General features: G+C 42.1%; 1 protein-coding gene across 1 annotated transcript in view; it reads left to right on the plus strand.

The window, feature by feature from the left end:
- Positions 1–568: 568 nt before the first annotated feature.
- Positions 569–27,608, plus strand: part of atp10a (ATPase phospholipid transporting 10A) — a gene marked incomplete at both ends in the record, with an annotated part of 62,845 nt that continues 35,805 nt past the window's right edge. The window contains 10 exons of the mRNA XM_079245719.1: positions 569–966; positions 3,231–3,435; positions 6,369–6,454; positions 12,125–12,231; positions 12,312–12,443; positions 12,544–12,674; positions 15,913–16,165; positions 16,248–16,465; positions 17,207–17,401; positions 24,712–25,267. Of these exons, the coding sequence (XP_079101845.1) occupies positions 569–966; positions 3,231–3,435; positions 6,369–6,454; positions 12,125–12,231; positions 12,312–12,443; positions 12,544–12,674; positions 15,913–16,165; positions 16,248–16,465; positions 17,207–17,401; positions 24,712–25,267 (2,281 nt within the window). The remainder of the gene's footprint in view (positions 967–3,230; positions 3,436–6,368; positions 6,455–12,124; positions 12,232–12,311; positions 12,444–12,543; positions 12,675–15,912; positions 16,166–16,247; positions 16,466–17,206; positions 17,402–24,711; positions 25,268–27,608) is intronic.

Genomic DNA, 27,608 nt, shown 5'->3' on the forward strand with positions numbered 1-27,608 from the left:
CTATACACACTAAATACATCTGGCTGCTTCCTGTGGGCTGATGTAAACTCAATAATACCGCGTGGCAGTAGAAAAAAAGCTAAAAAAAAACAAAAAAAAAAAAAAAACAGGTTGGATCGAGGAGGGGCCACAGGGTCAGATTTCCACAGAGTGCGACCCCTGGTCCACTGACCAACGTCCTGTTTGTGCGCAGCCTGCGCTCAGCCGCTGATCTACAAGCAGCTCCACTGTACGCGGCGACAGGAAGTGTCTTATCCATGTAGTTTATAAATCGCTCCTCGAGCTGCGGGAAGTCCGGGCGATTCCTCCTCCTATCTCAGCATCCTTCCCAGCAGTAGAGGGGGGAAAAAAGGAGGCTAAACAGGCAAAAGTTTCCCTCTGACTCGCAAAAACAGGAGTCGACATGGATAAAAAGGAAGCTTTTGTCTACTTCAAGGAAACCACAGACGAAAACGCTCCTTACATGTTAAAACAATGATAACATAACCAAACTTTTTTTTTTTTTTTCCCGGTATGAGAGGACATTAAAACTGCGGAAAAGTTGTAAAAACGGGGTCAAGACGCCGGGATGGCCACAGCCTCAAAAGCCAAAAGGCAAAGGAAGAAGAAGAGCAAGGAGAGTAAAACCAGGACTGTCCACGCAAACATACTTTACGACTTCGCCAAAGGAGAGGAAAACCCAAACAGACATTATGCAAACAACAAAATTAAGACGACCAAGTACACACTGCTGTCATTCCTGCCAAAAAACCTGTTTGAACAGTTTCACCGCTTCGCAAACGTTTACTTCGTCTTCATCGCTTTGCTGAATTTCGTCCCGATTGTCAGCACTTTCCAGCCAGAACTGGCTCTGACTCCTGTGGTTTTCATCTTGTCTGTCACTGCCATTAAAGACCTGTGGGAAGACTACAGGAGACACAGGTCTGATAAGGAAATCAATCACATGGACTGTCTGGTCTACAGCAGGTAAGCTGGGCCTGAAAGAAAGAAAGTGGAGCTGGCAGCCTGCAGGGTTCAGCTGCTGTGTAAACTCTGCTGATTTTTCTCTCCTTGAATCGTACGAACTGTTCTGCTTGAATGCATCTTGCACACTCACATCAGCTGATGTGCAAGGACGAAAAAAAGAAAAGCAAACAGTGATTTGCTGCATTTCCCTGCAAACTGGCCTTCATGCATGAAGCCAGCTGTCCCCGTTTAGCCAGATAATCATGTGTTGAAACAGAATGAGAGGAAAGTAAACATCCAAGGCCTTAAGAGTTCAGCTTTGAGGAATATTTGGATTCCTCTAGTTGTGAAATAATGGATTCCTCCCCATCTGCGTGGCAGAGAGGTGAAAGCTGTGTGTTCTCACCTGATTGTACTCATTTAGCTGTGATTGTGGGTAAGAATCCAACCTGGTGACCTGGTCCTGACTGATTTTTCTAAGTATGTGTGCACAGACTGTGCTTTGCTAATGAAAAGCAGCACTGTCGTCCACGCACAGAGCAGGATTCACAGCCATCAAAAGGCTCAGTGTTTGGTGGCTCTACAGTTTTCATGAAGTCTTGATCCAAGCTGTTTGTTGTGTCAAGGTTGGACATAATTGGATTTTCTTTTGCTGCTGATATTGTGATTAACGTCTCTAGCGTTTCACATGCTGCTGACCTGAGAAACTTCCACAGAGACAGATGTATTGAATAAAATAACACATCTGTTTTGATAAATTCACTGTTTTAACAACCAACATCCAGCAGAAACCTTCCGTGCTTTAGGTGATCGGGCATCCTGTGGATCGTTTGTGTCGACTGTGGCTTTTAAAGTGGTTTTGAAGATTCACATTAGAGATCATGTTGCACGAACCAATGCATACCCAATACTGGCTTCTTATTTTGAGAAGTTAACTAATAATGTTCATTTTTTTCTGTTCGCCATCACATTAGCTGATTCTACAGCTAGGTTTGTCACAATATGAGTTCTTTACCGTCTCCCTGATACCAAAGAACAAAACAAACTTGACAAAAGTGACTCATTGGAGGCGTGAACTGTGTTGATAGAGGAGCGGTACACACATAAGCTTTCACATTGATTTCATTTTTTAACTCTCAGTTGACAAAACACAACATTTCTGATTTTTTTTATAAAAGGAACGAAGGTTTTTGTGTTCTTATAGTTCAGTAAATCCTCTTGGGTTCAGTTTTCTGTATGTAATATAAAGTGAAGAACATTATTATAGGAGCTCATATCAGAATTCAGAAACTTTTTCTTGGAAAAAATGGTTCTTAAAAAGAAGAAGAAGTCATCAGACTGGATGAATTTATCGCCTCAGCTCTACATAGTGCACGTTGTGGAAGAAAACATTGCTTGTTTTTGTTTCAGACCTTGACAAAGCTGCTATTCTACTGCAGATTACAGTTATACTTTTATTGAGTTATTTTTTACCTTGTTGCAGTTGAATAGATTGCTGGCTTTAAATGCATCACATTTATTGCCGTCATATTGATCCGTTTTCATAGTTCCTGATAGTAACCATGAGGAAGTTGCTCACTGCAGGGAAAGGTGGCTCAAATCTCACTCTTTTTGCCCACATGTGACCTGAATCTGAAGTTTTTTTTACAGTCTGAGTTGTTTAAATGTTTTTATGAATCAACTCTGACCACTTTCATGTGAGATACTTGATCACTTACACACCTGGTGTCTTTTTAAAGCAACCTCAGTTTGAATTTCATCCAGATTTTATATGTCTGAAGTGAAGAAGACCCCACAGTTCTGCACCAGAGGAGACGTAAACGTAGCGTGATGCGTGCGATGTTGGCTCACTTCGGTACCGTAGACCATTCACACCGGAGTCTGATGATGGTTGCATGTGAATTATCAGAATTAAGAGTGCGGATGTGGTTGGAGGTTTTCCTCCCTGAGACTGACTGATGATAGAATGTGCAGAAATGAGAGACCTGTAATCCATCCATGAGCATCTTTGGACATCAGTCGTCGAGGTTGAAGTCAGACCTGCTCGTAACACAGAAGTCCAGTTTGAAGACCGTCGAGGAGGATTTTAAGTTTAATAAAATCAGTCATTTTCTGAACCGCTTGTTCCTCTGAAGGGTGGCGGTGGAACTGGAGTCTATCCCAGTGATCACTGGGTGAGAGACAGGGTACACCCTGGATAGGTCGCCGCTCCTTCACAGGACTGAATTTTTAATTATTAAAATAACTTTGTGATTAAAATACTTTTGGTTTTGTTTCTCTGTCAGAGCAGAGAAACGCTACGTGGAGAAGTACTGGAAAGAGGTCCGGGTTGGAGACTTCATCAGGCTGCGATGTAACGAGATTCTCCCCGCCGACGTCCTGCTGCTGAGCTCCAGCGATCCGGACCGCCTCTGCCACATTGAGACCGCCACGCTGGATGGAGAGACCAACCTGAAGCAGAGGCAGGTGGTCCGCAGCTTCTTCGACCTGGTGAGAGAGATGCTCCTCCGCTCTACATCCACCTCACGTCTTCACACTGTAGATGCTTTAATGTTTCTCCAAACGTTTGACTTTTAGGGCTTCCTGATTGTTCCTTGTGTAATTTTAGTTAGAAGTTTGTTTGTTAAGATGAAACGACCAGTGTTAAATAAGCGTTTGCATTTGTAGGGTTGTTTGAAAATTCATACTCTGGTGTGTTTTGGCGGAAAAGAGTAAAAGAAAAAGTTCCCAAAATCTTTTTTTTCCTCCCTTTTAGCTTTAAACCCTCAATCTTTAAAAAACTTCTGATATAAACCAAACCTGTCGGTTTGTTGTTCACACTAACTCATCAGACAGAAACTAACTTCAGCTTTAACAGTGGCTTCAAGCATGTTGTGCAGAAATAACGTTTGAGTCTTTCTAAATAAATAAAAATATACGTCTTAAAGTGAAAGTTTAGCAGCTGATTAGTGGGACAGCGAAGAAAAAACTACTGGAATAACAGCCCCACTTCTAAAATGCTGAGACGCTGTAAAATGAAAACATGATGCAACAATTTCCTGATCTTATAATCCATTAACTTAATCCCAATAGAACATGACCAACGCAGGTGTTGAAAATGAAAAATTTGACCATTTTATTGGAAAAAAATGAGCTCATTTTAAGTTTGATGGCAGCAAAGCATCGTGACGGGATATAAAAGGAGCATTTCAGAGAGGCAGAGTTGCTCAGATGGGAGGATAAACACATAAAAGTTGTGTAACTGTTTTAGGAAAACCTTCTGAGACAATAAATCGTGAAGATCTACAGTGTTTTAATATCATCAAAAAATTAAAGATACATTCATATCAGTCTGTGTGCTCGGAAAGTCGCTTCGTTTGGGGAAATGTGAATGAGCCAAACAAATTGTGACTCGGATCAAAGAAGCGACTCGGTCCGCCAACAAACACAGGTCTGTTTCAAGCGGACCAAATACAGGAGATGGACTACAAAAAAAGTCACTTCCTGCATTTGACGTAGCATTGCATTGTGGGTAAACCCATAGCGATGGTGTTAAGAGTCCTCTGCCTCGTCTGGTGTTCATACTGCGTCCATTGCTGCAGTGTATTTCTGCAGGATACTCGCATAAGACACAATAAAAACCCAAAACGGCCATTGTTTTCTTCTTCATGCAGGTCTTGTTGTCTTTTTTGCTAAATACCAGTGCAGCGCCACCTCTGGTGGGAATGGGGATATATTATTCTCATGGTTTGGTTCATTTAGCCAAGTCCCCAATCGGACTGTCCTGGTGTGAATGCACCCTAAGGGAATCGGAAGGAATCTCTGCGCCCAGGCAACAAAGCCAAAAGGTCAAACTGGATTCTGGTGATCTTGGGGTCCTCAGGCAGCACGGCATTAAAAACTGGAAACCAGTGCATGGACTCAGGAAGATTCCAGAAATCACCCAGTTCAGCCTGAAATCCACACCTGCAGGTTAAAGCTCCATCATATGGGAAGAGGATCCAGAAACACGCCGTCTTCTCTGGACCAAAGCTCATCTAAAATGTTCTGAGTGGAAACCTGGATGAAGATGTGGAATAGTTTGTGGACAGCATGGACGGCGTGTCCTGCAGACTAAAGAGGAGAGGGAGCATCCAGCTTGTTATCAGCCTGCATCTCTGATGGGATGGGGTTGCATTAGTGCCGATGGCGTGGGCAGCTTCCACATCTGGGAAGCTCCATCAATGCTGAAACATCTGCTCCCATCCAGACAACGTCTCTTTCAGGGAAGACCTTGCAGGTTCCACCATGCTGGACCACATCCTGCATCATCACAGCAGCATGGTGGAACAGGAGAACTGGTCTGCTGCAGTCCAGTTTCACCAGTACAAAACATCTGGAGCATCATGGAAGCAGGAATCCAGCAACAAGGTCCAGTAGAGCAGCTGGAATCCTGCATCAGACCAGAACAGGACGACATTCCTCTGCTGAACCTCCAGCAGCTGCTCTCCTCACTTCCCAGATGTTTACAGACAGATGTTAAAGGAAGAGGAGATGCTAACGATGCTAACGATGCTAAACATCATCCTGGAACAACTTTCACCAGACGTGTTGCTGCATCAGATTCACAATCAGCTCAGATTTTCCAGGAAATAATAAATAGTCTCAGTTTCACCATCTGATATGTTGTTTATCTTCTACTGGGAATAAAATATGAGTTGCTGATAGGGCTGCGACGATATGCTTTTGTTTCGATTCGATTCCGATTTTTTTAGAGTGCCGATTCGATTTAAATTGCGATTCTCAAAATTCTTTGATATTGCTGATTTTCGTCGATTAAAAACCCCAAAAATATTATAAAAAAACTTTTTTTGCTAGTAATTTTTCTTGATTTCAGTTAGGAGAAAAAAACACAGTAGTCAGACCATCACTCTGCTGCTATAATGCCCAAGAAGACAAGTAAAAAGATCAATAAAACCAATAAAAATGAAAAAAATCTATAGTAAATTAATTTTATTTAATTGAAAAAAAAATCTATTTTATTGACAAAAAAATCGATTTTAAAATTGTGAAACAAAGAATCCAGATTTTCCATTTTTCGGTTCGATTTTCCCACCCCTAGTTGCTGATGTTTATAAATGTTACGTTTAGTTATTATTTTTACATTTTACGCAGCATCACAACTTTTCTGGAAACGAGGTTATAGTTTAACTCTATTTACTCATTTTAAAAGTTGTGCTTCCTAACAACAAAGTAGTGAAATAAGCTCTGGTGGAATGAGATCTTTCTTCACACCAACCTCACATGGATCTAAAAGTCCTGCAGAAAATCATATTTTTCATGTAAATTTCAGGTTTTTACCTGGCTGAGTATGCCACACCTTTTTGCACGATGCACCAAACCTTCAGGAAGTTTGAAGCTTATCGTGACTCTTCAGTAATCAGCTGTTTGTTTCCTGTTGGCAGGACTGCGACTTCGACCCGTTGAAGTACAACAGCATCATAGAATGTGAGAAGCCCAACAACGACCTGAACAGATTCAGAGGCTACATGTGAGTACCGCTGGCTGTGAGTGACAGCTGCTTTTAGACATGCATTTGCTGGTGCACATGAAGGGATTCTGGTTTCAGTTTCCTGTGATTTTTGCAGCAGTTTACATGATCGTGTAAACAATGTGAAGCCAGGAGTCTGCAGCTCGTACTGTAGTTGTGTTTAAACAGAATTTCTGAATCAGTGCTGTGATTTTTGCCTTCACAGGATGTGGTTGAGAGACTTTTTTTGCACTCTGCACATTTTGAAGACGTATGTGCTTTTTCATGTCCAGAATAAGACGAATCTGTATCTGCCCAACTTAAAAATGAAGCTGCAGTTCGTCGAGCTTTGTGAGAGTTGATAAATATGCATGTTCACTCTCCCGCTTGTCTATAAATGTCTACAAATGTCTATAAATACACATTTGTTACATCCTGTAAATGTGTTGAAACACCAGAGGAAGGAATGAAGGAAGCGCACAGAGTTCCATGCAGCAACTCTAATTCTTCATTAATAACATTTATTAGCATTTAGGCTAATTGCTGACTGAGTAGAACTGCTGACAATAAGGATTATTAAGGCCTCTTTGACACAGATTAATCCAAGATTAAAACTTTTCATTATTTTAATTGATTTCCTCTTAAAATGAAAAATCCTCTTAAAGTTTATTAAAGCTGCTTAATGAACTTGAGTGATGACATAAAAGAAAATCTAAATATAGACTCTCATTCACCCAGCGGCCACATTATTAGGTCCACTTCACTGGTACCGACTCAAAACTGACTTCATTATGAGTGTCATAGATTCCACAAGGTGTTGGAGACATTCCTCAAAGATTTTGCTCCGTATTGACATGAAGCATCGCACAGTTACTACACATCATGAGAATCTCCCGTTCCACCTCATCGTGATGAGAACCTCCCGTTCCACCTCATCGTGATGAGAATCTTCCGTTCCACCTCATCATGATGAGAATCTCCCGTTCCACAACATCATGATGAGAATCTCCCGTTCCACAACATCATGATGAGAATCTCCCGTTCCACCTCATCTTGATGAGAATCTTCCGTTCCACCTCATCTTGATGAGAATCTTCCGTTCCACCTCATCGTGATGAGAATCTCCCGTTCCACCTCATCATGATGAGAATCTCCCGTTCCACCTCATCATGATGAGAATCTCCCGTTCCACAACATCATGATGAGAACCTCCCGTTCCACCTCATCGTGATGAGAATCTTCCGTTCCACCTCATCATGATGAGAATCTCCCGTTCCACAACATCATGATGAGAATCTTCCGTTCCACCTCATCTTGATGAGAATCTTCCGTTCCACCTCATCGTGATGAGAATCTCCCGTTCCACCTCATCGTGATGAGAATCTCCCGTTCCACCTCATCATGATGAGAATCTCCCGTTCCACCTCATCGTGATGAGAATCTTCCGTTCCACCTCATCGTGATGAGAATCTTCCGTTCCACCTCATCTTGATGAGAATCTTCCGTTCCACCTCATCGTGATGAGAATCTCCCGTTCCACCTCATCATGATGAGAATCTCCCGTTCCACCTCATCATGATGAGAATCTCCCGTTCCACAACATCATGATGAGAACCTCCCGTTCCACCTCATCGTGATGAGAATCTTCCGTTCCACCTCATCATGATGAGAATCTCCCGTTCCACAACATCATGATGAGAATCTTCCGTTCCACCTCATCTTGATGAGAATCTTCCGTTCCACCTCATCGTGATGAGAATCTCCCGTTCCACAACATCATGATGAGAACCTCCCGTTCCACCTCATCGTGATGAGAATCTTCCGTTCCACCTCATCGTGATGAGAATCTTCCGTTCCACCTCATCGTGATGAGAATCTCCCGTTCCACCTCATCATGATGAGAATCTCCCGTTCCACCTCATCGTGATGAGAATCTCCCGTTCCACAACATCATGATGAGAACCTCCCGTTCCACCTCATCGTGATGAGAATCTTCCGTTCCACCTCATCGTGATGAGAATCTTCCGTTCCACCTCATCGTGATGAGAATCTCCCGTTCCACCTCATCATGATGAGAATCTCCCGTTCCACAACATCATGATGAGAATCTCCCGTTCCACAACATCATGATGAGAACCTCCCGTTCCACCTCATCGTGATGAGAATCTTCCGTTCCACCTCATCGTGATGAGAATCTTCCGTTCCACCTCATCGTGATGAGAATCTCCCGTTCCACAACATCATGATGAGAATCTCCCGTTCCACAACATCATGATGAGAACCTCCCGTTCCACCTCATCGTGATGAGAACCTCCCGTTCCACCTCATCGTGATGAGAACCTCCCGTTCCACCTCATCATGATGAGAATCTTCCGTTCCACCTCATCGTGATGAGAATCTTCCGTTCCACCTCATCGTGATGAGAACCTCCCGTTCCACCTCATCGTGATGAGAATCTTCCGTTCCACCTCATCATGATGAGAACCTCCCGTTCCACCTCATCATGATGAGAACCTCCCGTTCCACCTCATCATGATGAGAATCTCCCGTTCCACAACATCATGATGAGAATCTCCCGTTCCACAACATCATGATGAGAACCTCCCGTTCCACCTCATCGTGATGAGAACCTCCCGTTCCACCTCATCTTGATGAGAACCTCCCGTTCCACCTCATCTTGATGAGAATCTCCCGTTCCACCACATCACGATGAGAACCTCCCGTTCCACCTCATCGTGATGAGAACCTCCCGTTCCACCTCATCACCATGAGAATCTCCCGTTCCACCTCATCGTGATGAGAATCTCCCGTTCCACCTCATCACCATGAGAATCTCCCGTTCCACCTCATCGTGATGAGAATCTCCCGTTCCACCTCATCGTGATGAGAATCTCCCGTTCCACCACATCACCATGAGAATCTCACGTTCCACAACATCTTGATGAGAATCTCCCGTTCCACCACATCATGATGAGAATCTCCCGTTCCACCACATCACCATGAGAATCTCCCGTTCCACCTCATCGTGATGAGAATCTCCCGTTCCACCTCATCGTGATGAGAATATCCCGTTCCACCTCATCGTGATGAGAACCTCCCGTTCCACCTCATCTTGATGAGAACCTCCCGTTCCACCTCATCTTGATGAGAATCTCCCGTTCCACCTCATCATGATGAGAATCTCCCGTTCCACCACATCACGATGAGAACCTCCCGTTCCACCTCGTGATGAGAATCTCCCGTTCCACCTCATCGTGATGAGAATCTCCCGTTCCACCTCATCGTGATGAGAATCTCCCGTTCCACCTCATCGTGATGAGAATCTCCCGTTCCACCTCATCGTGATGAGAATCTCCCGTTCCACCACATCACCATGAGAATCTCACGTTCCACAACATCTTGATGAGAATCTCCCGTTCCACCACATCATGATGAGAATCTCCCGTTCCACCTCATCGTGATGAGAATCTCCCGTTCCACCTCATCGTGATGAGAACCTCCCGTTCCACCTCATCGTGATGAGAACCTCCCGTTCCACCTCATCACCATGAGAATCTCCCGTTCCACCTCATCACCATGAGAATCTCCCGTTCCACCTCATCATGATGAGAACCTCCCGTTCCACCTCATCGTGATGAGAACCTCCCGTTCCACCTCATCATGATGAGAACCTCCCGTTCCACCTCATCACCATGAGAATCTCCCGTTCCACCTCATCGTGATGAGAACCTCCCGTTCCACCTCATCATGATGAGAACCTCCCGTTCCACCTCATCACCATGAGAATCTCCCGTTCCACCTCATCGTGATGAGAACCTCCCGTTCCACCTCATCATGATGAGAACCTCCCGTTCCACCTCATCACCATGAGAATCTCCCGTTCCACCTCATCGTGATGAGAACCTCCCGTTCCACCTCATCACCATGAGAATCTCCCGTTCCACCTCATCGTGATGAGAACCTCCCGTTCCACCTCATCATGATGAGAATCTCCCGTTCCACCTCATCACCATGAGAATCTCCCGTTCCACCATGAGAATTTCTCTGGAAACACAAGAGATGCTTGTGTGTTAAAATCCTAGTAGATCAGCAGTTTGTTTATTTCCTCCTCCTTCTGATACTCAGTTCGAACCTCAGCAAGTCGTCCTTCATCATGTCTACATGACTAGATGTCCTGAGTTGCTGCCATGTGATTGGCTGATTAGATATTTGTGTTTACAAGCAGTTGCTCCGTTGTACATAATGAAGTGTCTGGTGAGTGTATGTGTGTAATTCTGCGCTTGTAATGGCATTGAACTTGATGTGTCAGAGCTAAAATATGTTTGTTTCTGCTCCACTATGTGATTTGGGGAGTAAGTTCAACTATCAGAGAGTAAGATTTAATTTCTCTGCAGATACCTGCTATCCTCCTGATGCAACTACAAAACAAAAAATCTGTCTACTTTCTTTATAACAGTTTATATCTGTGTTAATAGTTCTCACATTTTTCTAATATAACAACTCAGATATTTTATAACACATATAAAAACATCTCAGTTGACCAAATTGCTGTACCGGTATATATTTAAGGTACATAATTTTTTTTTAAAAAAAACTGAAATTTGGTAGTAAATGACAGTTTGAGATCCTAAATTGCAGATTTTGTTTTTTTTGTACAAGCCAGGCCAGCCGTCTGTTCATGTCCTTTTTCTGTTAAGTTGTTCGCTGCTTTGTAGAGGATGAGACGCTTCCTCTGAGCTCTCGGTTTAGCAGCCGCTCGCTGCCGACCAGCACTCCAGTAATTATGACATGTACGCTCTGCTCAGAAGGAGACCAGATGCTTCAGGTATTCCGTTGCCAGGCTACGGCGGAGCGCAGGGCATGGCGGCTTCATTACATCGCGGCCAGTGACACCAAGTCTAATCCTGCTCCGTTTCTGGAAGAGAAGGCCCTCCCCGTCTCAGAGGGCGTTATCAATTTCTCGCTCAGTGTGAGCTTTGCACTCGCACGAGTCGTGCATGAGCTGCTCTGAGCTCGGGGACACTCTTATTAATCTATAATGGTGGCGATGTGTCAGCTGGCTTGCTGACTAAGGCCAAAAGATGAACATTCCTGTTGGTAAACATGCTGACAGACGCTTGAAGCTCCAACCAGACTTTACGGTTGCTGGACTGTTGTACGTGCACACATGTAAATCCTTTCTTTAATAATGGGATTGGGGCTGACGGTATTGGCCTCTAGTTTAATACAGCTTAGCACGCGTCTTGCTTTTAGTTAACATTTCCTAAAAGGGATTTAAAACGTCTTGCGGTGGGCGGGTCGGCTGGGAGCTGAATCCCATCGCCTCTCTGGATGAGTCTGACAAGCTTTAAAGGTTTCAAGTGAGGATTGAGGGTCAGCGATAAGGCAGTGAATTGCCTGATTGACTCTAAGCCCAAGGGGGTTCGAACGAGGCGGCAGCACTGTCGCTTGTTCCGTATCAGTGGGAATTTGTGCTGAGATAAGGACCTCTGTTCAGGGGAGGGGTGTGGGGGGGAAACCACGCTGCTTCAGAGTGTGATTGATTGAGGTGCTCAGACGAATAAACCGATGTTGTCTTTGGGCTTTTCTGTATAAATAGATACTCAGAGCTTCATTACATCTCACCAGTGTGTTGCCACGGTCATTTTGCCTGCACTTGCAGCCATTTTTACACATCTCCCATCCTGGCAGAATCCATCGAAGCGGCAGAAGAGATGCACTTTACAAAGAAAACCTGCTGCTGCGAGGCTGCACCATCCGCAACACAGAGGAGGCCGTGGGGATAGTCATTTACGCAGGTCAGCTCTAACAACACCAGCGTTGTCATGTGTCACACTCCGTATCAGACATCTGCCTAACAAGCCATGCATCTCCGCAGGTCATGAGACCAAAGCCATGCTGAATAACAACGGCCCGCGTTACAAGCGCAGTAAACTGGAGAGACAGATGAATGTAGACGTGTTCTGGTGTGTCATCATCCTGCTGGTTATGTGCCTGTTTGCTGCTGTTGGTATGTGATAGTAAAAGTTGTTTTGAGGAAGCATTTCTTTTATTTCTTTCCTCTAGTTGCCGTGCTCGTAGGAGCTGACCTTGTGGTGTTGCTGTTCCAGGTCATGGGCTGTGGCTGTTTCAGTACGGCGATAAGAGACCCGTGTTTGATGTTCTTGGTCCAGAAGGGACAGAGCTATCACCCATCATGTCAGCCATTTATCTCTTCCTCACCATGATCATCGTCCTGCAGGTATGCAATACAGAGAGACTTTTAAAAAAAAACCAAAAAAACAACAAAAGTGAAGGTAAACGTATGAAACAAAAGGTTTCGGTAAGTTTAACATGTGCCACGGTGGCTGTGAATCATCACATTCACAGCAGATACTGCAGGGACATGTAACCTCTAAATCTTTATCTCTATTTAGCCTCAAACTGCAGTGAGAAGTATGTTCACGCTGCAAATCACCTCCCTCATACAAGATGGGGGAAAAAAAAAAAGAGGAAACGCAACACTTGTTGACAAATTGATCTGTTTGCTGACAGGTTGGCTTGTAAGCAGGAATGTCACCGTGTCCCGTGTCAGACTGCAGCTCAGTTCTGATATGAAGCTGCTCCAAAAAGCAGAGAAGTCGCTGCAGATGCTACTTTGACTTCATTATGTAAACAGTGACTGCATTTCCAGTGAAGTAGACCTACGAACGCTGGCATTCAGGGAGGGGGAGGAGAGCGCAGACTTAACTACCCTCCCAAACGTTTTACCACTCATTTCTCCAAACAGAAACGTTGCCTGGAAATGTCCTGCTACGGAGAACAGCAGCATTTTTAAACAAACTAATCCACAGTCGACTTGTTAATCATTGTTTAACTTTTAAGGTTTTGGACGTAAACAAATAAGCTTAAAGTTGTACAACTTTCTGTGATTTCTCAACTGAATATTATTTTACTGACATACAGTTGTGCTCATATTTATTCATACACTTTCATTAAAGAAGGAAAAAGAACAGCTGCCTGTAAAATAAGCTGAAATTGACTAAAGTAATAATAAATAAAAACATTTATGAAAATTATTACATTATTTTCTAATTCTGGTTCAATAGAATTTTTTTTTTTTTAAAAAAGGAAACAAATCAGATAATTTATTACATATTACATCACTCATAAACTAACATTTAGTTGAACAATCCTTTAATGTTTCCGCTCCAGTCAGGTGTTTTCTGTTCCTCTCAGTCAGACTTCTGTACCTGTTGACAGGTATTTTGTCCCACTGTTGAAAAGTGCTCTGATTTTTCCAGGACCAATTCGTTTGTTTGGGTTTTTTTTTTCTTTCTTCAACTCAGTTAAATGAAAAAACAGTGTCTTATACTACTAAATTATATTTTTGCAAATATTTAGTTATTGTTCCTTTTTTAAAGGAGGAGTATGTAAGATTTTCAATATTTTCAAAATAAATTAACTAATAAAATAACAACAATCATAATAAGATAGTTTTTTGAACATGTAGGTTCCAGTCTGCTCATATTTGATGTGTTATTAAATTACAAGTTTAATTAATGACAAATGACAAAAAGCACTTTTTTTTTTACTGGTAGGCAAACATTTAAGAAGGGTCTTTGTCATTAATTAAACTTGTAATTTAAAAACAAATATGGACAGACTGGAACCTACATGTTTAAAAAAAAACTATCACTTTTTTTTTTTTTACTAAATTTATTTTGAAAATATTGAAACTCTTACATACTCCACCTTTAAGTCTCCAGTTATTTGAGTGACTGTTGTAAATTCAGCCTTTTCTTTAATGAAAGGGGATGAATACATATGAGCACAACAATATGTATTGCAGTCAGCTTTTTAACCTATGTTTTTTTTTTTTTCAATAAACTGAACCCTACTAGCCGTTAAATATTTATTTGAATCATGTTTACATTAAGCTAACTGTTAGCTAACTTCAAAGTTTAAATGATTTTTGTTTTAGTATTATAACTGTGTAACTTTTATGAATAGTTTTAATGGACTTATCTTCATGCATTTTGTCCTTTTTAACCTTCAGGCATTTATTTTATCTAAATTTATTTCATATGAATGTTATCAGAACCATTCATCAATTCGTTTATCTTCCACTGGCTTCTCTGGACGGCGAGTTGGATGGGCGCTGCTTGGCAGCGACCTCACTTGGCTGTCTAGGAGACCCCCACCCCCCTACCATTTTGTGTGTCTATTGTCTTAATTTGTGCTTTTAGAGGTGTGTTTTTTTGTTTTTGTTTTTTTTGTTGCATCTTTATCCTTCCCCCTTTAGGTGACATGTAGAGATACTTTTTTTTTTCCAACACCGACCCATCCTTCCTCATGTCACCTTTTCCTCATTTATACAGCGGCACCGGTAACTGGCTGCAGGGCCTAAGCTTCAGTTCGGTTCTGTAAACTTGTCATAAATGTTAAATGTCTGTATGTCTAACATTGGACGAGCTAGCTTGAAGCTTGAATTTCCCCTCAGGGATAAATAAACCATCTTTGATTGATTGATTAGAATAATTATGCTAACTTTGTTAGCTTGTTACTTAGACGTATTTAAACGTATACCTGTTTTCTTTTATATAATTGCACAAGGTGTGGGACTTTAACGTGTTAATTACAATTAATTAATTATGAAAACATTTACAGATTAAAAAACAAACACATTCTAATGGCGGAACCTCTGTCAGAGCACAACTTCTTGGTACACCAGTTACATTGATACACACAGTACCTCCGCTGCTAACTTAGCCGCATTAGCGCTATATTTAGGGATGTTTCAGACCTTCTGCGAGTTTATTTAAAGACAAGACGAGCATCTCGTGTCTGTTTGTGGTGATATCAGAAGTGTAGTTTTCTCTGTTAGCAGCACCTCCCTCTCCCCCCTCCCCCCTCCTAAAGAAGAAACGAGTAGCTCGGTCCTCATGCAGCTCCACGCTGCAGTCAGAGCAGGAGGCGATCACATCTGCTGCATGACCAGACTGAAGTTGCCACAGATATTAATGTTTATTAATGTGGATGAAAGTTAAATTTACTGCAACATGTTGTGGACTTTTGATTAGAGAATAACTGGAGCTGTTAGTTGAAACGAAAGTTAAACTGTTTGTTCATGTTTTCTATTTCTTTTTTTACGTTTCGAAAACATAAATGCATTTTTCAGACATTAATAGACTTTGAGTTTATACTATTAATCTCTTTCTGTTATTTTATTTAATTGTCCTTTAAAATCCATTAAAATAAAAAAATAAAAAAATGTTGCTTTTTGGGCCAAATTTTATCATGTGAGTAAAATATGATTCATCGAGATTAATTTATTATAAGGCCTGCAATTAATTAGATTTTTTTTTTTTTTTTAAGCTCCACACCTATTTTCTACTCTTCATGCTATATTACCTTAAGTGTAATGTTTAAACCACTCCACTACTGACCCATTCTAGTGATAAGCAGCTCTTCCCTAAATACCTTTTCTCCTCTCGCAGGTGCTGATACCCATCTCCCTCTTTGTGTCAATTGAAATTGTCAAGATCTGCCAAGTGTACTTCATCCATCAGGACATGGATCTGTACGACGAGGAGACGGACTCTCACCTCCAGTGCAGAGCACTTAATATCACAGAGGATCTGGGCCAGATGCAATACATCTTCTCTGACAAGACGGGCACGCTGACAGAAAACAAGATGGTGTTCAGACGCTGCACCGTCGCAGGGGTGGAGTACTCCCATGATGCCAATGGTGAGGCAGACAGAGCCAACGAATTCCTGCGAGGAGACTCCCTTTGTATTTTAATGGCTCATGCTTTCTGTGTGTTGCGTAGCTAAAAGACTTGCCATGTATCAGGAAATGGATTCTGAGGAGGAGGAATGTACGTCACATGGCGGCACCCTGCCGAGGCGGGACAGTGTGACCAGTCACCAGAGCGCCCGCGTAGTCCTGCGTTCCCACAGCACCAAGTCCCATCGGCGGACAGGCAGCAGAGCTGAAGCCAAGCGAGCCAGCATCTTATCTAAGCACACAGCTTTCAGCAGCCCGATGGTCAGTTTTAACCACAGTCAGCATAAGAAAGATGGACGGAGCTTCTGGCGGTTAAAAGTGAAACCTATGCAGAAGTGCATAAAACTGCAGTTCCGCCTTCATCCACTAGGGGCTGCAAAACAGAGCAAAGCCCCATAGACTCCCATGTTAAAAAGACCAACTTCACAGCAGAAATAAACATGTTTACAGCAGAAATAAACATGTTTTCAGCAGAAATAAACATGTTTTCAGCAGAAATAAACATGTTTACAGCCTGGTACAAAAGTCCATTTTTGGTTTAATAGGTCAGGTTTACCTTCATGACAACTGGGGGGGAGCGAGTTTTTTCTAACTCGTACGTTTAAAAGTAATTTAATATCGAAGTTCGGCATATTTAGGGGCGTGTCCTTTTGATTGACAGGTACCCGATCTCCCGCATCAAGTAAGAAGAACGTAGAACAACTGTGGTTTTTAGCCGGTTAACAACGTGACTTAACTTCAGCCCGTTTACCTCCGTTAGCTGGTTAGCTCCTGTTATGTCCAGGTTAGCTCAGTTAGCTCTTAGCATGCCGCTGCCAAGATGGCGATGGCAGGAACCGCCCACTGAGCTTCCATTCAGCTCTTCAGAAACCTATGGGTGACGTTACGGAGGCTACGTCCATCTATTTATATACAGTCTATGGTTTTACCCCACCGCCCTGCCGTCCTCCTCTTCATACTATCTGCTCCGTCTTCCAATAAAACCCTCTTTCTTTCCTGCAGGAGAAAGATATCACCCCTGACCCTCAGCTTCTTGATAAAGTCAATGAATGCAGCAGTCAGATGGACTTCATGCGCTTCCATAGACAGCCCATGTCCCAGCTGCCCTCTGACCTCTCCGATATCATTGACTTCTTCATTGCTCTCACCATCTGCAATACAGTGGTGGTGTCTTCCCCCAACCAGCCCAGGCACAAGGTAAAACTGCTTCCTTCTGTTGTTGTGTGTCTGTGTGAGCAGCTGTGTTTAGCAGGTAAAGCAAGCGTTGCATTTAATTACTGTAATAGATGCGTCTGCTTGACACAGGAAGAAGCTAAGCTTGTAATATAGATGCTGACAGCATTATCTATGATGGGCTGCTGCAGAGCTGAAGTCAGCAGAATGCAACTTTCAGTTCAGTGCATCCTATTTTATAATTTATTATGATGATTCTCACTAAATGGGGAAAAAGGTTTTTAGGGGGGAAATGATGCCTTTATTTGGAAGTAAAACTTCCAAATAAAGGCAGCGTAAACCAAACAAACAGTGTTTGGGCACTGATTTAAAATGTAAAAATCTTTTAAACAACTTATCAGATGTTGAAACAGACATTTTATCATTTGATAAAAAATATGATTTTTTGTTTTATATATAAATCTGACGGCAGAGACACATTTTTAAAGGTTTGAAACAGGAACAACAAATGCTGTAAAAGTAATCGGTACAAATCTGAAACAACTGAGGAGCATTTGACATCGCATTTGATTAAAACTGGGGTAATGTTGCTCAGAGACATTAATTTTTTACTCTGGGTGAAGTGGTTCCTCGTCCTGATAGTAGTCTATTCATTTTGTAATCATGAACAATAAGAAATATAGTTAGATCCCTCAGTTTACTGTAAATCTGTAAAAACTCTGAACAATCCAAACGTTCGGACCAAATGGAGTTGTTCATTTCTTATATTTTGTAAGCTTCTTCTCCCGGCTCCCCTCCTCCCCCTCCAGCAGCGCATACCTGATAGCCACACCCTCAACTCTCAACTCAACTCAACTTTATTTATAAAGCACTTTCACACAACACCAGCTGCAACAAAGTGCTGAATATTAAACATGCAGTGAGATTATAACAATAAAGTTAATGGAATGAAGGATAAAACAATAAAAGCAATCAAACGTTAAAGAAATAAAAAACAAACAAACAATAAAGCATTACATAAGAGAGAATAAAAAGCAGAATCTTAAACTGGATAAAATGCCAGATCATAAAATTGGCTGTTTTTGCGTGTTTTAAAAGTTGGCAGCGATGTGGCTTCTCTAATTTGTAGCGGCAGAGAATTCCACATCATATAAAGCATTTCCTGCATATAAACAGCCTGTTAGGATGAAAATTCAAAGTAGTGAAGAAGAAACTCGGAAGGTAAACATGGCTGAGAAAATGCCGGAAGGATTTCCCGACCCGGCTCGGTTTATTTGCCTCCTGCTAAACAGCCGAGAAAGAGAAAATCGTTGGTGGAAAAAGCTGCGAATAAAAAAGTCTTGGATCACGCAAGGAGCAAAACCAGAGGGGGAGGAGCCAAGACAGGGCGCCACTTTCACATCCAGCTAGCTCCCCAACATTTCCTACTAGGGCTGCGACAATACGCTTTTGTCCCGATTTGATTACGATTTTTTTGCGTGCTGATTCCATTTAAATTGTGATTCTCAAAATTCTTTGATATTGCTGATTTTTGTAGATTTAAAAACAAAGAAAATGTATAAAACTTGTTTTTTTTTCTAATTGAAATCAAGAAAAATGACAAGAAAAAACAACACAGTAGCCTGACCATCATTCTGCTGCTGTAATGCCCAAGAAGACAAGTAAAAAGATCAATAAAAACTGTGAAAATTACAAAACTTTTATAATGGATTATTTTTTATTAAAATATATTTTAAAATTGTGAAGCAAAAAATCCAGATTTTCGATTTTTCGATTAGATTTTCCCACCCCTATTACTTACCCCAGCTTTAACTAACTACAGTTTAATAGCATGGCTGGGTATATAAAAGGAGCATTTCAGAGAGGCAGAGTCTCTCAGATGTTCACCAGTCTGAAACAAAAGGTGTCTAAAAATATGGAACGATTTTAGAAAAACATTGAAGGTAAAATTGAAAAGAATTTGAAGATCCCACCATTCACAGTGTATAATATCATGAAATGGTTTAAGAATCAGAAGGAATCTCTGTATGTTGGGGACAAGACTGAAACTCAAAACTCCACCAGCTTGTCTCCTCACTTCCCAAACGTTTAATTCAGTCCAGCTTTATTTGTACAGCACCGCTTCACAACGTCTCAGGGCACTTTATCGACACTTTAGTTCCAGACAGTTCATAATATGTAGCTTAGCTAAGGAAAACCAACCTCAACCAGCATCATATCTTGACTTTGATATGATCCCCACATCCTGAGCTGCATGTTTTTTTTTTTTATCAAATCGGTAACAAAATGTGAGCTGATGAGATTTATAATCATTGCTTTTTCTAGTTATTTTCATTTAAAATATTTTTAGATATTTGCTAGCAGGAAAATTGACTTATCACAAGATTAATTCCACCAACTAAGGATCCATGATGCTGGTTATTACTTCAACACATCAACGCGCCCGTTCAGTCCTTTTTCTCCTTATAAGACACGAAAGTCATTCCACACTTTCACATAGCTTCTAAAATACAAGCTGTCCATTTGCACATAGCTTTCACTGCTTTGGTGGATATATCTTTGATGTGTTAGTGCAACCACTGCTGTGTATCCGTGTTTTGTTTTTCTCTGAGGTGTGGTTGTCCTGTTCAGAGGTGATATCCTCTCCACGCCACATACACAGCGTATACCAGCCTACTTCTGCATCTCAGAGGGACAGATCAGTTCAGATTAACTTCTTCACAGTGACACATTATTTATGTAAGTTTGTGGGTCTCCTTGAAGATCATCTGATCAGATGAGGGGGAAATGTATATAAGCACAAAAATAACAGGGTTTGGATACACTCTGTCTCCAGTTTTTCCCTCTTTCTCTCTTTTATTTTCCATAGTTTTTGCTCTTGTTCTTTGTGCCAATGCAATTGTACACTTTTTATTAGGATTCCCTGATGGCCAACCTGGTACCTGAAGGATTTATATGTTTCTATTCATGAGAATAGTGACTCCTGCTGTCAGGAGACCTCACAGTGACTCACCTCTTCTTGCCATTGTATTGCACCACCCTTCATCAGTTCTACAGTCTGTAGCTGCAGCCGGTGGCCTTTCATTTTCCAAAGCTTTTCCGATTTATGAATTATTATTATTATTAAAAACATTTTTACAAATTTCTCAGGTTTCAGTAAAGGTTTAGTATTTATATTTATGATTCATTTGACATTAATTTCCCAATACTGGATGATTTTGTTAAGATGTAAAACCCACATCCAAAAACGTTGGGGCATTGTGTAAAATGCAAATAAAAACTGAAAGCATTGATTATAAATCTCTTCCACTCATTCACATTTAATTCCCAGTTGAAGATAAACAGCATATCCGATGATTAAACATTTTATCCTTTCATGTAAAAATCAAAAAGTGAGCTGATGTGAATCCAAAGCAGAAACACGCCTGTAAAAGTAGTGCCAGGATGATTATTAGCATCATGTAATAGGGCTGCTTGGTTATGGTCAAAATAATAATCACTATTATTTTGACTAAAAATCGAGATCTCGATTATTTAACACAATTCGTTATCTTTAACTACATGAATTTATTTAACATGAAACAATGGCTTTAAAACAATGCCTTTAGGATTCCACATATTTTAGAAAACAAACAAATAACGGGAAGCTTTGTCTTGAAAAAGTGCAAATACCGATGTAAACTGAATAGTTTATATTTAGCCTATGTTTTCGTGAACTTCCACAACCTACTACAGTTATTCTACATTGCACCTGCAGCCGACTGAGTGACTGACCACCTGGTGCTTTATGATGGGGAGAGGCTCCCATCGCTCGTTCTTTACAGTAACTGCAGAACAATATGTGCCTTCAAGTCAGTCGCCAAAACACCAGAAAAGTCTCTCATAACTCCAGTAAGAGTTGCTAGATTTGTCACTAGTCGCTTTTAACAAAAAGGTCACCAAGGGGGTCGTCAAGTTGGCAACAGTGGCTGAATGAAACCAAAGCAGCTGTGGGAGGAGTTTACAGCGCTGCAATGCCATTGGCGTTCGATTGGCAACTGAAGACGGCATGAGAGGAAACTGCAAAGGGGAAAAAAAACGCACCCTTTTGTTTTTGTGATTGTGAGATTAAAATCCGATTAATCACCCAGCCCTACCGTCTAACATCTCCTATTTTCACATCTGTCTGTAAACATGTGGAAAGTGAGGAGACCAGTTGAAGGAATGTTGTCCCATTTTGGTCTGATGCCGGATCCCACCTGCTCAGTCCTGGACCTTGTAGCTGGATCTGTGCTCCAGATGTTTAGCATCGGTGATATAGAAATCAAATTCAACCCAGTACAACAGGCTTGCAGTTTCTGCATATGACGGCAGTATTCAGAAACACCTTTGGATGAGGCTGTTAGGTAACGGCATGAAATCTCATTTTCTCCTGGATGTGCAGCTGTCAGACTGTGTAAGCTGGTTGTGGTGGAAGTGCTGAAACAAGTCATCAGCTAACTGTGTTTCTCCAACATCAGGCTAGTGATTGCTGTCCTTTCCGTGACTCATAGTCGGGTCACATGACTGAAAACTTCTAGCGAATGTCTGTGAGAGAGCATATCAGCTGTGTGTGTGTGTGTGTGTGTGTGTGTGTGTGTGTGTGTGTGTGTGTAAAGATGACGAGCACATGCTAGCTGACAGCAGCTAGTTGTTTGTTATTACAGCCAGTTGATTCAGTGCTGACACTGGAGGTGAATGAAGGCAGCAATAAAAGGACACATTGTGCTTGATTCTAGGTTTATTTTTTATTCTTTATTTTTTATTATTTTGTGTTCTTTATCCTTTGTTTGCAGACACCAGACATTATTTTTTGTTATGGTTTTCATTGCTGCGACGCTTCTTTCTGAATAAAACTCTTTATTTCAGCCCTCATCTTTTTAAGACGTTCCCACATAAAACTTTCATGTTTTCTATAATTATAAAATTAATCTGCGAGGTTGCTGCTTATTTCTAAAGGTGTACAAATCAAACCACCTTAGAAGCCTCATGTCAACGTGTCGCACTATGCTAGTGATTCATGTAAAAAGGAAAAGCCAGAAGTTGAACTATGAAGCAAGTTCAGCACAACCAGGTTTTCTCTGTGTTAACAAACCCTACATTGAATATCATTTGTCCTACTGAGCAGTCTGTGACATGCTATAAGCAGAAAGACAGTGATGCACCTTATTCTACTTGGATCATTTTGGAGACCCGTTCATCTCTACTCTTATTTTTTAGGTCTGCTGAACGTCATTAGAACACATGGTTCCCACATCAGACAGCACAGGAAGTAGCCATAGATCAAACATTAAACCGATTCTTTCAGATACTTGCACTTCTCTGATGTCTACCTACAGATCCCTCTTTCAGCCATGTGCTGAACATGCACCACACATCATAACAACTGGATGGTTAATAACAACTGGTATCATAACTCCTCCGTCACATAGCAGCTCCATTAACTCTTTACTGTCGGTACATTCCCCTCACGTTCTAGCAGCTAACATTAGGGAACTATTGCTGTTATTCGTCAAGTTTATTCATGTCAAATTTAATGAAAAACAGCATTCAGAGTGCTTTACGTCAAACATTAACAGCTTTACAGCAGGGTGTAGAAGAAGTAATTAAAGGCTACATAAAATATGTAAAGACAAAATCATGAAGACATAATTAAAAGTGTGCAAAAAATAACACTAAAATCATGTTAAAGTGGCTCTATGGTACACATTTTAGTCTAATTTATTTTAATATGCAAGTCGAGAAGGGCAAGAAATAGTTCAAGTTTATTTATATAGCACATTTCTACAGCAGCAGCTGCCCAAAGTGCTGAACAATAAAACAACAAACAGCAACACTCTACATTTAAAATTAAATTTAATAATCAAGTATTTTCCACAAACCCCTTTATTCATGTTGTATCGATCCTCTCGTCAGTCTCTGCCATAAACAAGGGAACAGAGAAAACTCCGCCCTATGTCCTGCCTGCGTCTGATTGGTCAATTGCTACGAGTATTTATACTGAGCAGCGAAAGTGGCCATGGCTTACTTCTCGTGAACGTGCACAACCTAGAGAAGATGACCAATCAGTCCATCCCTCAGGACGTCACTAAAATTTTGAAGTAGAGAAAAATTCTCTAAAACTAATAGTTTCCGTCACCATGGAAACTAAACATGGAGCATGCTGAAAATCTCAAACATGCGTTAAGGTGATTAAAAAAAAACTCTGCCGCTCACATGTCTGATGGGAATTTAACACTGTGACACTTTAGAAAGCTCAGAAAACTAGAAATAGCAGAATAGAGCTGCTTTAACAGAACTAAATCAAAGTGATAAAAGCAAGACACGGTCCGGATCAGTTAACGGGTACGGTGCAGAGAAAAGAAACGTTTTTCACAGGAATAAAAAATGTCTGTTTGATAAAGTTTAATCTCCACTGGCAAATAAATCCTGCTTCTCCATATTTATTCTGGGCTCTGGTCTGGAGTCTGTTCCGAATTCTGTTCCCAAATCTGGTCTGGACTCTAGTTTTGGGCTCTGGTCTTGATTCTGGTCTAGACTCTGGTCTAGACTCTGGTTTGGACTATGGTTTGGACTCTGTTGTGGTCTGGACTCTGGTCTGGACTCTGGTCTGGGCTTTATCGTCTGGACTCTGGTCTAGACTCTGGACTAGACTCTGGTCTGGAATCTGTTCCGAATTCTGTTCCCAAATCTGGTCTGGACTCTGGTCTGGACTCTGGTCTGGGCTTTATCGTCTGGACTCTGGTCTAGACTCTGGACTAGACTCTGGTCTGGAATCTGTTCCCAAATCTGGTCTGGACTCTGGTCTGGACTCTGGTCTGGGCTTTATCGTCTGGACTCTGGTCTAGACTCTGGACTAGACTCTGGTCTGGAATCTGTTCCCAAATCTGGTCTGGACTCTGGTTTTGGACTCTGGTTTTGGACTCTGGTTTTGGACTCCGGTTTTGGACTCTGGTCTGGACTCTGGTTTTGGGCTTTGGTTTTGGAGTCTGGTCTGGAGTCTGGTTTTGAGCTCTGGTTTTGGGCTCTGGTCTGGACTCTGGTCTGGACTCTGGTCTGGACTCTGGTCTAGACCAGCTGACTAGGATCTTTGGATCTCAGATCTCTGCTTGGTTTATGTTCTCTTAATGTTTCACAGATGGATTCTGGTCCCAAACCATTCTGGGATTCTGTAAACCATCAGCAGGGCTTTAAAATCTATCTTGTGACTGACTGGAAACCAGTATAAACTGGAAACCAGTGATGTAAAACTGGTGTGACGTGTTCAGAGTTAACTGGTCATGTTTCATGTCTGACTACTTTTCTTTGCCCTTCAGGTCCGGATGAGGTTTGAGCTGAAGTCTCCAGTCAAGACCATCGAAGACTTCATTAAACGCTTCACCCCCAGCCGCCTCACCTCGGGCTCCAACAGCAGCAGCTCCTCCAGTCTGAACCGCTCCTCTAACAGAGGATGCTCCAGCTTGCTGTCCTCGCCTTCAGCAGAGAGCACGCTCACCAAACTGAACGAGGAGCAGCTGTCTGGAGGTCTGGAGTCCTCCTTCAGCCCTGTCCCGCCCTGCTACGATGCAAAGACCTCCTCGAACCTTGAAGAAGGAGAACTGCGCTACGAGGCTGAGTCGCCCGACGAGGCGGCTTTGGTTTACGCTGCCAGAGCCTACAAGTGCTCCCTCATCGGGCGGCTCCCTGACCAGGTGACCATGGAGCTGCCTCACCTGGGGAAGCTAAGCTTTGAACTGCTGCACACACTGGGCTTTGATTCCACCAGGAAGCGCATGTCTGTAGTGGTGAGGCACCCGCTCACGGATCAGATCACCGTCTACACCAAAGGAGCCGACTCTGTCATCATGGATCTCATCCGACCACCTGTCGCAGGTAGGAAAACACAGATTCATTCAGCATGTAACAGGAATGATTATACATACACAAACTGTTGGTCTGGTCAAACTGGAGAATCAAACATTTTTCAGGTTTAAGTATCGACTTTATCTCCTCAAATGTCTGTTTGTGATCTACCTTTATTCTTTCTTACCAAAGCTTAGGGAAGAATGACAAGGCAGAGAATGGGTGAATTTAATGCCTGTTTTCCATAAGTATCAGCTTTTCTCAACTTAACTCGCCTCAACTCATCTCAGCTTGGTCCTGTTTCTTTTCCATTTTAATTTAGTACCAAGCATAGAATGTATATAAAAGATGGACGGAGCCTCCGTGACGTCACCCATAAGTTTCTGAAGAGCTAAATTGAAGCTCGGTGGGCGGTTCCTACCGTCGCCATCTTGGCAGGGGCATGCGTGTTGTCTCACCCGGAAAATACAAACATGGGCAAAGAGGTGGAGCTGAGAGGGGGGCTGTGAGCGTCATGGTGGATGATTGACATCGAGCGAACTCCGAGCTTTATGTAGCGAAGAGCTAACTGAGCTAACCTGGAAATAACAGGAGCTAACCAGCTAACGTAGGTAAGCAGGCTAAAGCTAAGTCACATTGTTAACAGGCAAAAAACCGCGGTTGTTCTACGTTCTTCTGACTTGAAGCGGGAGATTGGGTAACTGTCAATCAAAAGGACACGCCCCTAAATATGCCGAATTTTGAGATTAAATTACTTTTAAACGGGCGAGTTAGAAAAAAAAATCACTCCCTCCACAGTTGTCATAAAGGTAAACCTGACCTATTAAACCTAAATTGTTTATTTCTGCCGTGAAGTTTGTCTTTTTAACATGGGAGTCTATGGGGATTTGCTCTGTTCTGGAGCCCCTAGCGGATGAAGGGGGAACTGCAGTTTTATGCACTTCCGCATAGGCTTCACTTTTTACCACCAAAGGCTCCGTCCATGTTTCATATACGGTCTATGGTACCAGGTCTAAAATGGGGGGGGGAGATTTGTGTGAAATCACTGTGACGTCAGTGTTGTGCACGGCAAACGCTATAGTAACACAGGACGAAGAGGCAATCTGCTACTTGGTCTGCGGCTTGCCGGTCGCCAACCATAAATCGTATCCATTTGTTGGAACCACTTCCAGTCTTGTGTGTTTGATCCACTCCGACCATTGTTGTCTTTGACCTGCCGATAGTCACTTTGGAGCTTTTTTCAGCTTCTCTCGACATTGCTGAAAACTCCTTTGCTACATGTAGTCACTGAGTCAGACAGCTCTTGATAGATTTTTTCATTTCGTGTCGCTCCATCTAGTTCCCTCTGTATCCTTTCCTCAGCAACCAAGAAACCTCAGTGTCGGACTATGGAACAGACTTTTGTTGCGCCATTGCTTGTCAAGTAATGTAAACAACTTGAGAGTTGGAGTCACTCCCTGACCCTCACCCCTGATTGGCCGCGCCCCTGACCAATAGCTGCATGCAGTCTGGCGATGTCACACACAACCCGACTCAGCTCACTTAGAACCTGGGTTAAAGAGTTACAAACAAAGTACCGGTGAACGGGTACAAAAGCCCAGTGGAAAACTACAAACCGAGTCGAGGCGAGTTAAGTTGAGACAAGCTGATACTAATAGAAAAGGGTCATATGTCTCTGGCTGGCTCTGATTACACACCGTGTTGTGTGTTGCTTAGAAATGACATATTAGGTAACTAGTATGGTGAAGAACAAGTGCTATCACATTCAAATGAGGAAAAGTGACTTGTAAAAAGATTTTCTTAGGACAAATACTGTTCCATCAAATCCACAGGTTCCTGTTTCCAACCCGAGCTATCTGAGGTAAATATCAAAGTATCAGTAGAGACCCCAGAAATACAGACGGAATTGTGCAACTTGTTAATTGTGAATGGTGGAATATTATTGAATGTTAACTTTTTCTGAGTAGTAAAGCTAGGGATAATCAACTTTCTGGTAAATGTATGGAAAAGTTGCTGCTACACTGATTACTGTCCTACCTTCCGCATATTTTAAAGTAAAATTGTGCAATGGTAATTCCTTTATTCAGAAAGCTAGCACTGATGAATGTAACACAACATAAAACGTCGACATCAAAGCTGCAACGATTTTGTCAACTGTGTCGACAATGAAAATTCATCAAAGCAAAATTTCATTGTCGACACGTCGCGTTATAAACGGGGTAACGGCTTTGCTAATAAAACGCTGTGCCAAGGCAACTTAACGCTATTTACCAACCACGGATTTTCAGACAGTATAAGAACTCTAAACACCAAGCAAATGACGCAAAGCTCCACAGGAAGAGCAGAGGCAGTGTTCTCATTTAGTGCAGCG

This window comes from Telmatherina bonti (genome assembly GCF_933228915.1).
Source record: "Telmatherina bonti genome assembly, chromosome: 8".
Classification (NCBI taxonomy): Eukaryota; Metazoa; Chordata; class Actinopteri; order Atheriniformes; family Telmatherinidae; genus Telmatherina; species Telmatherina bonti.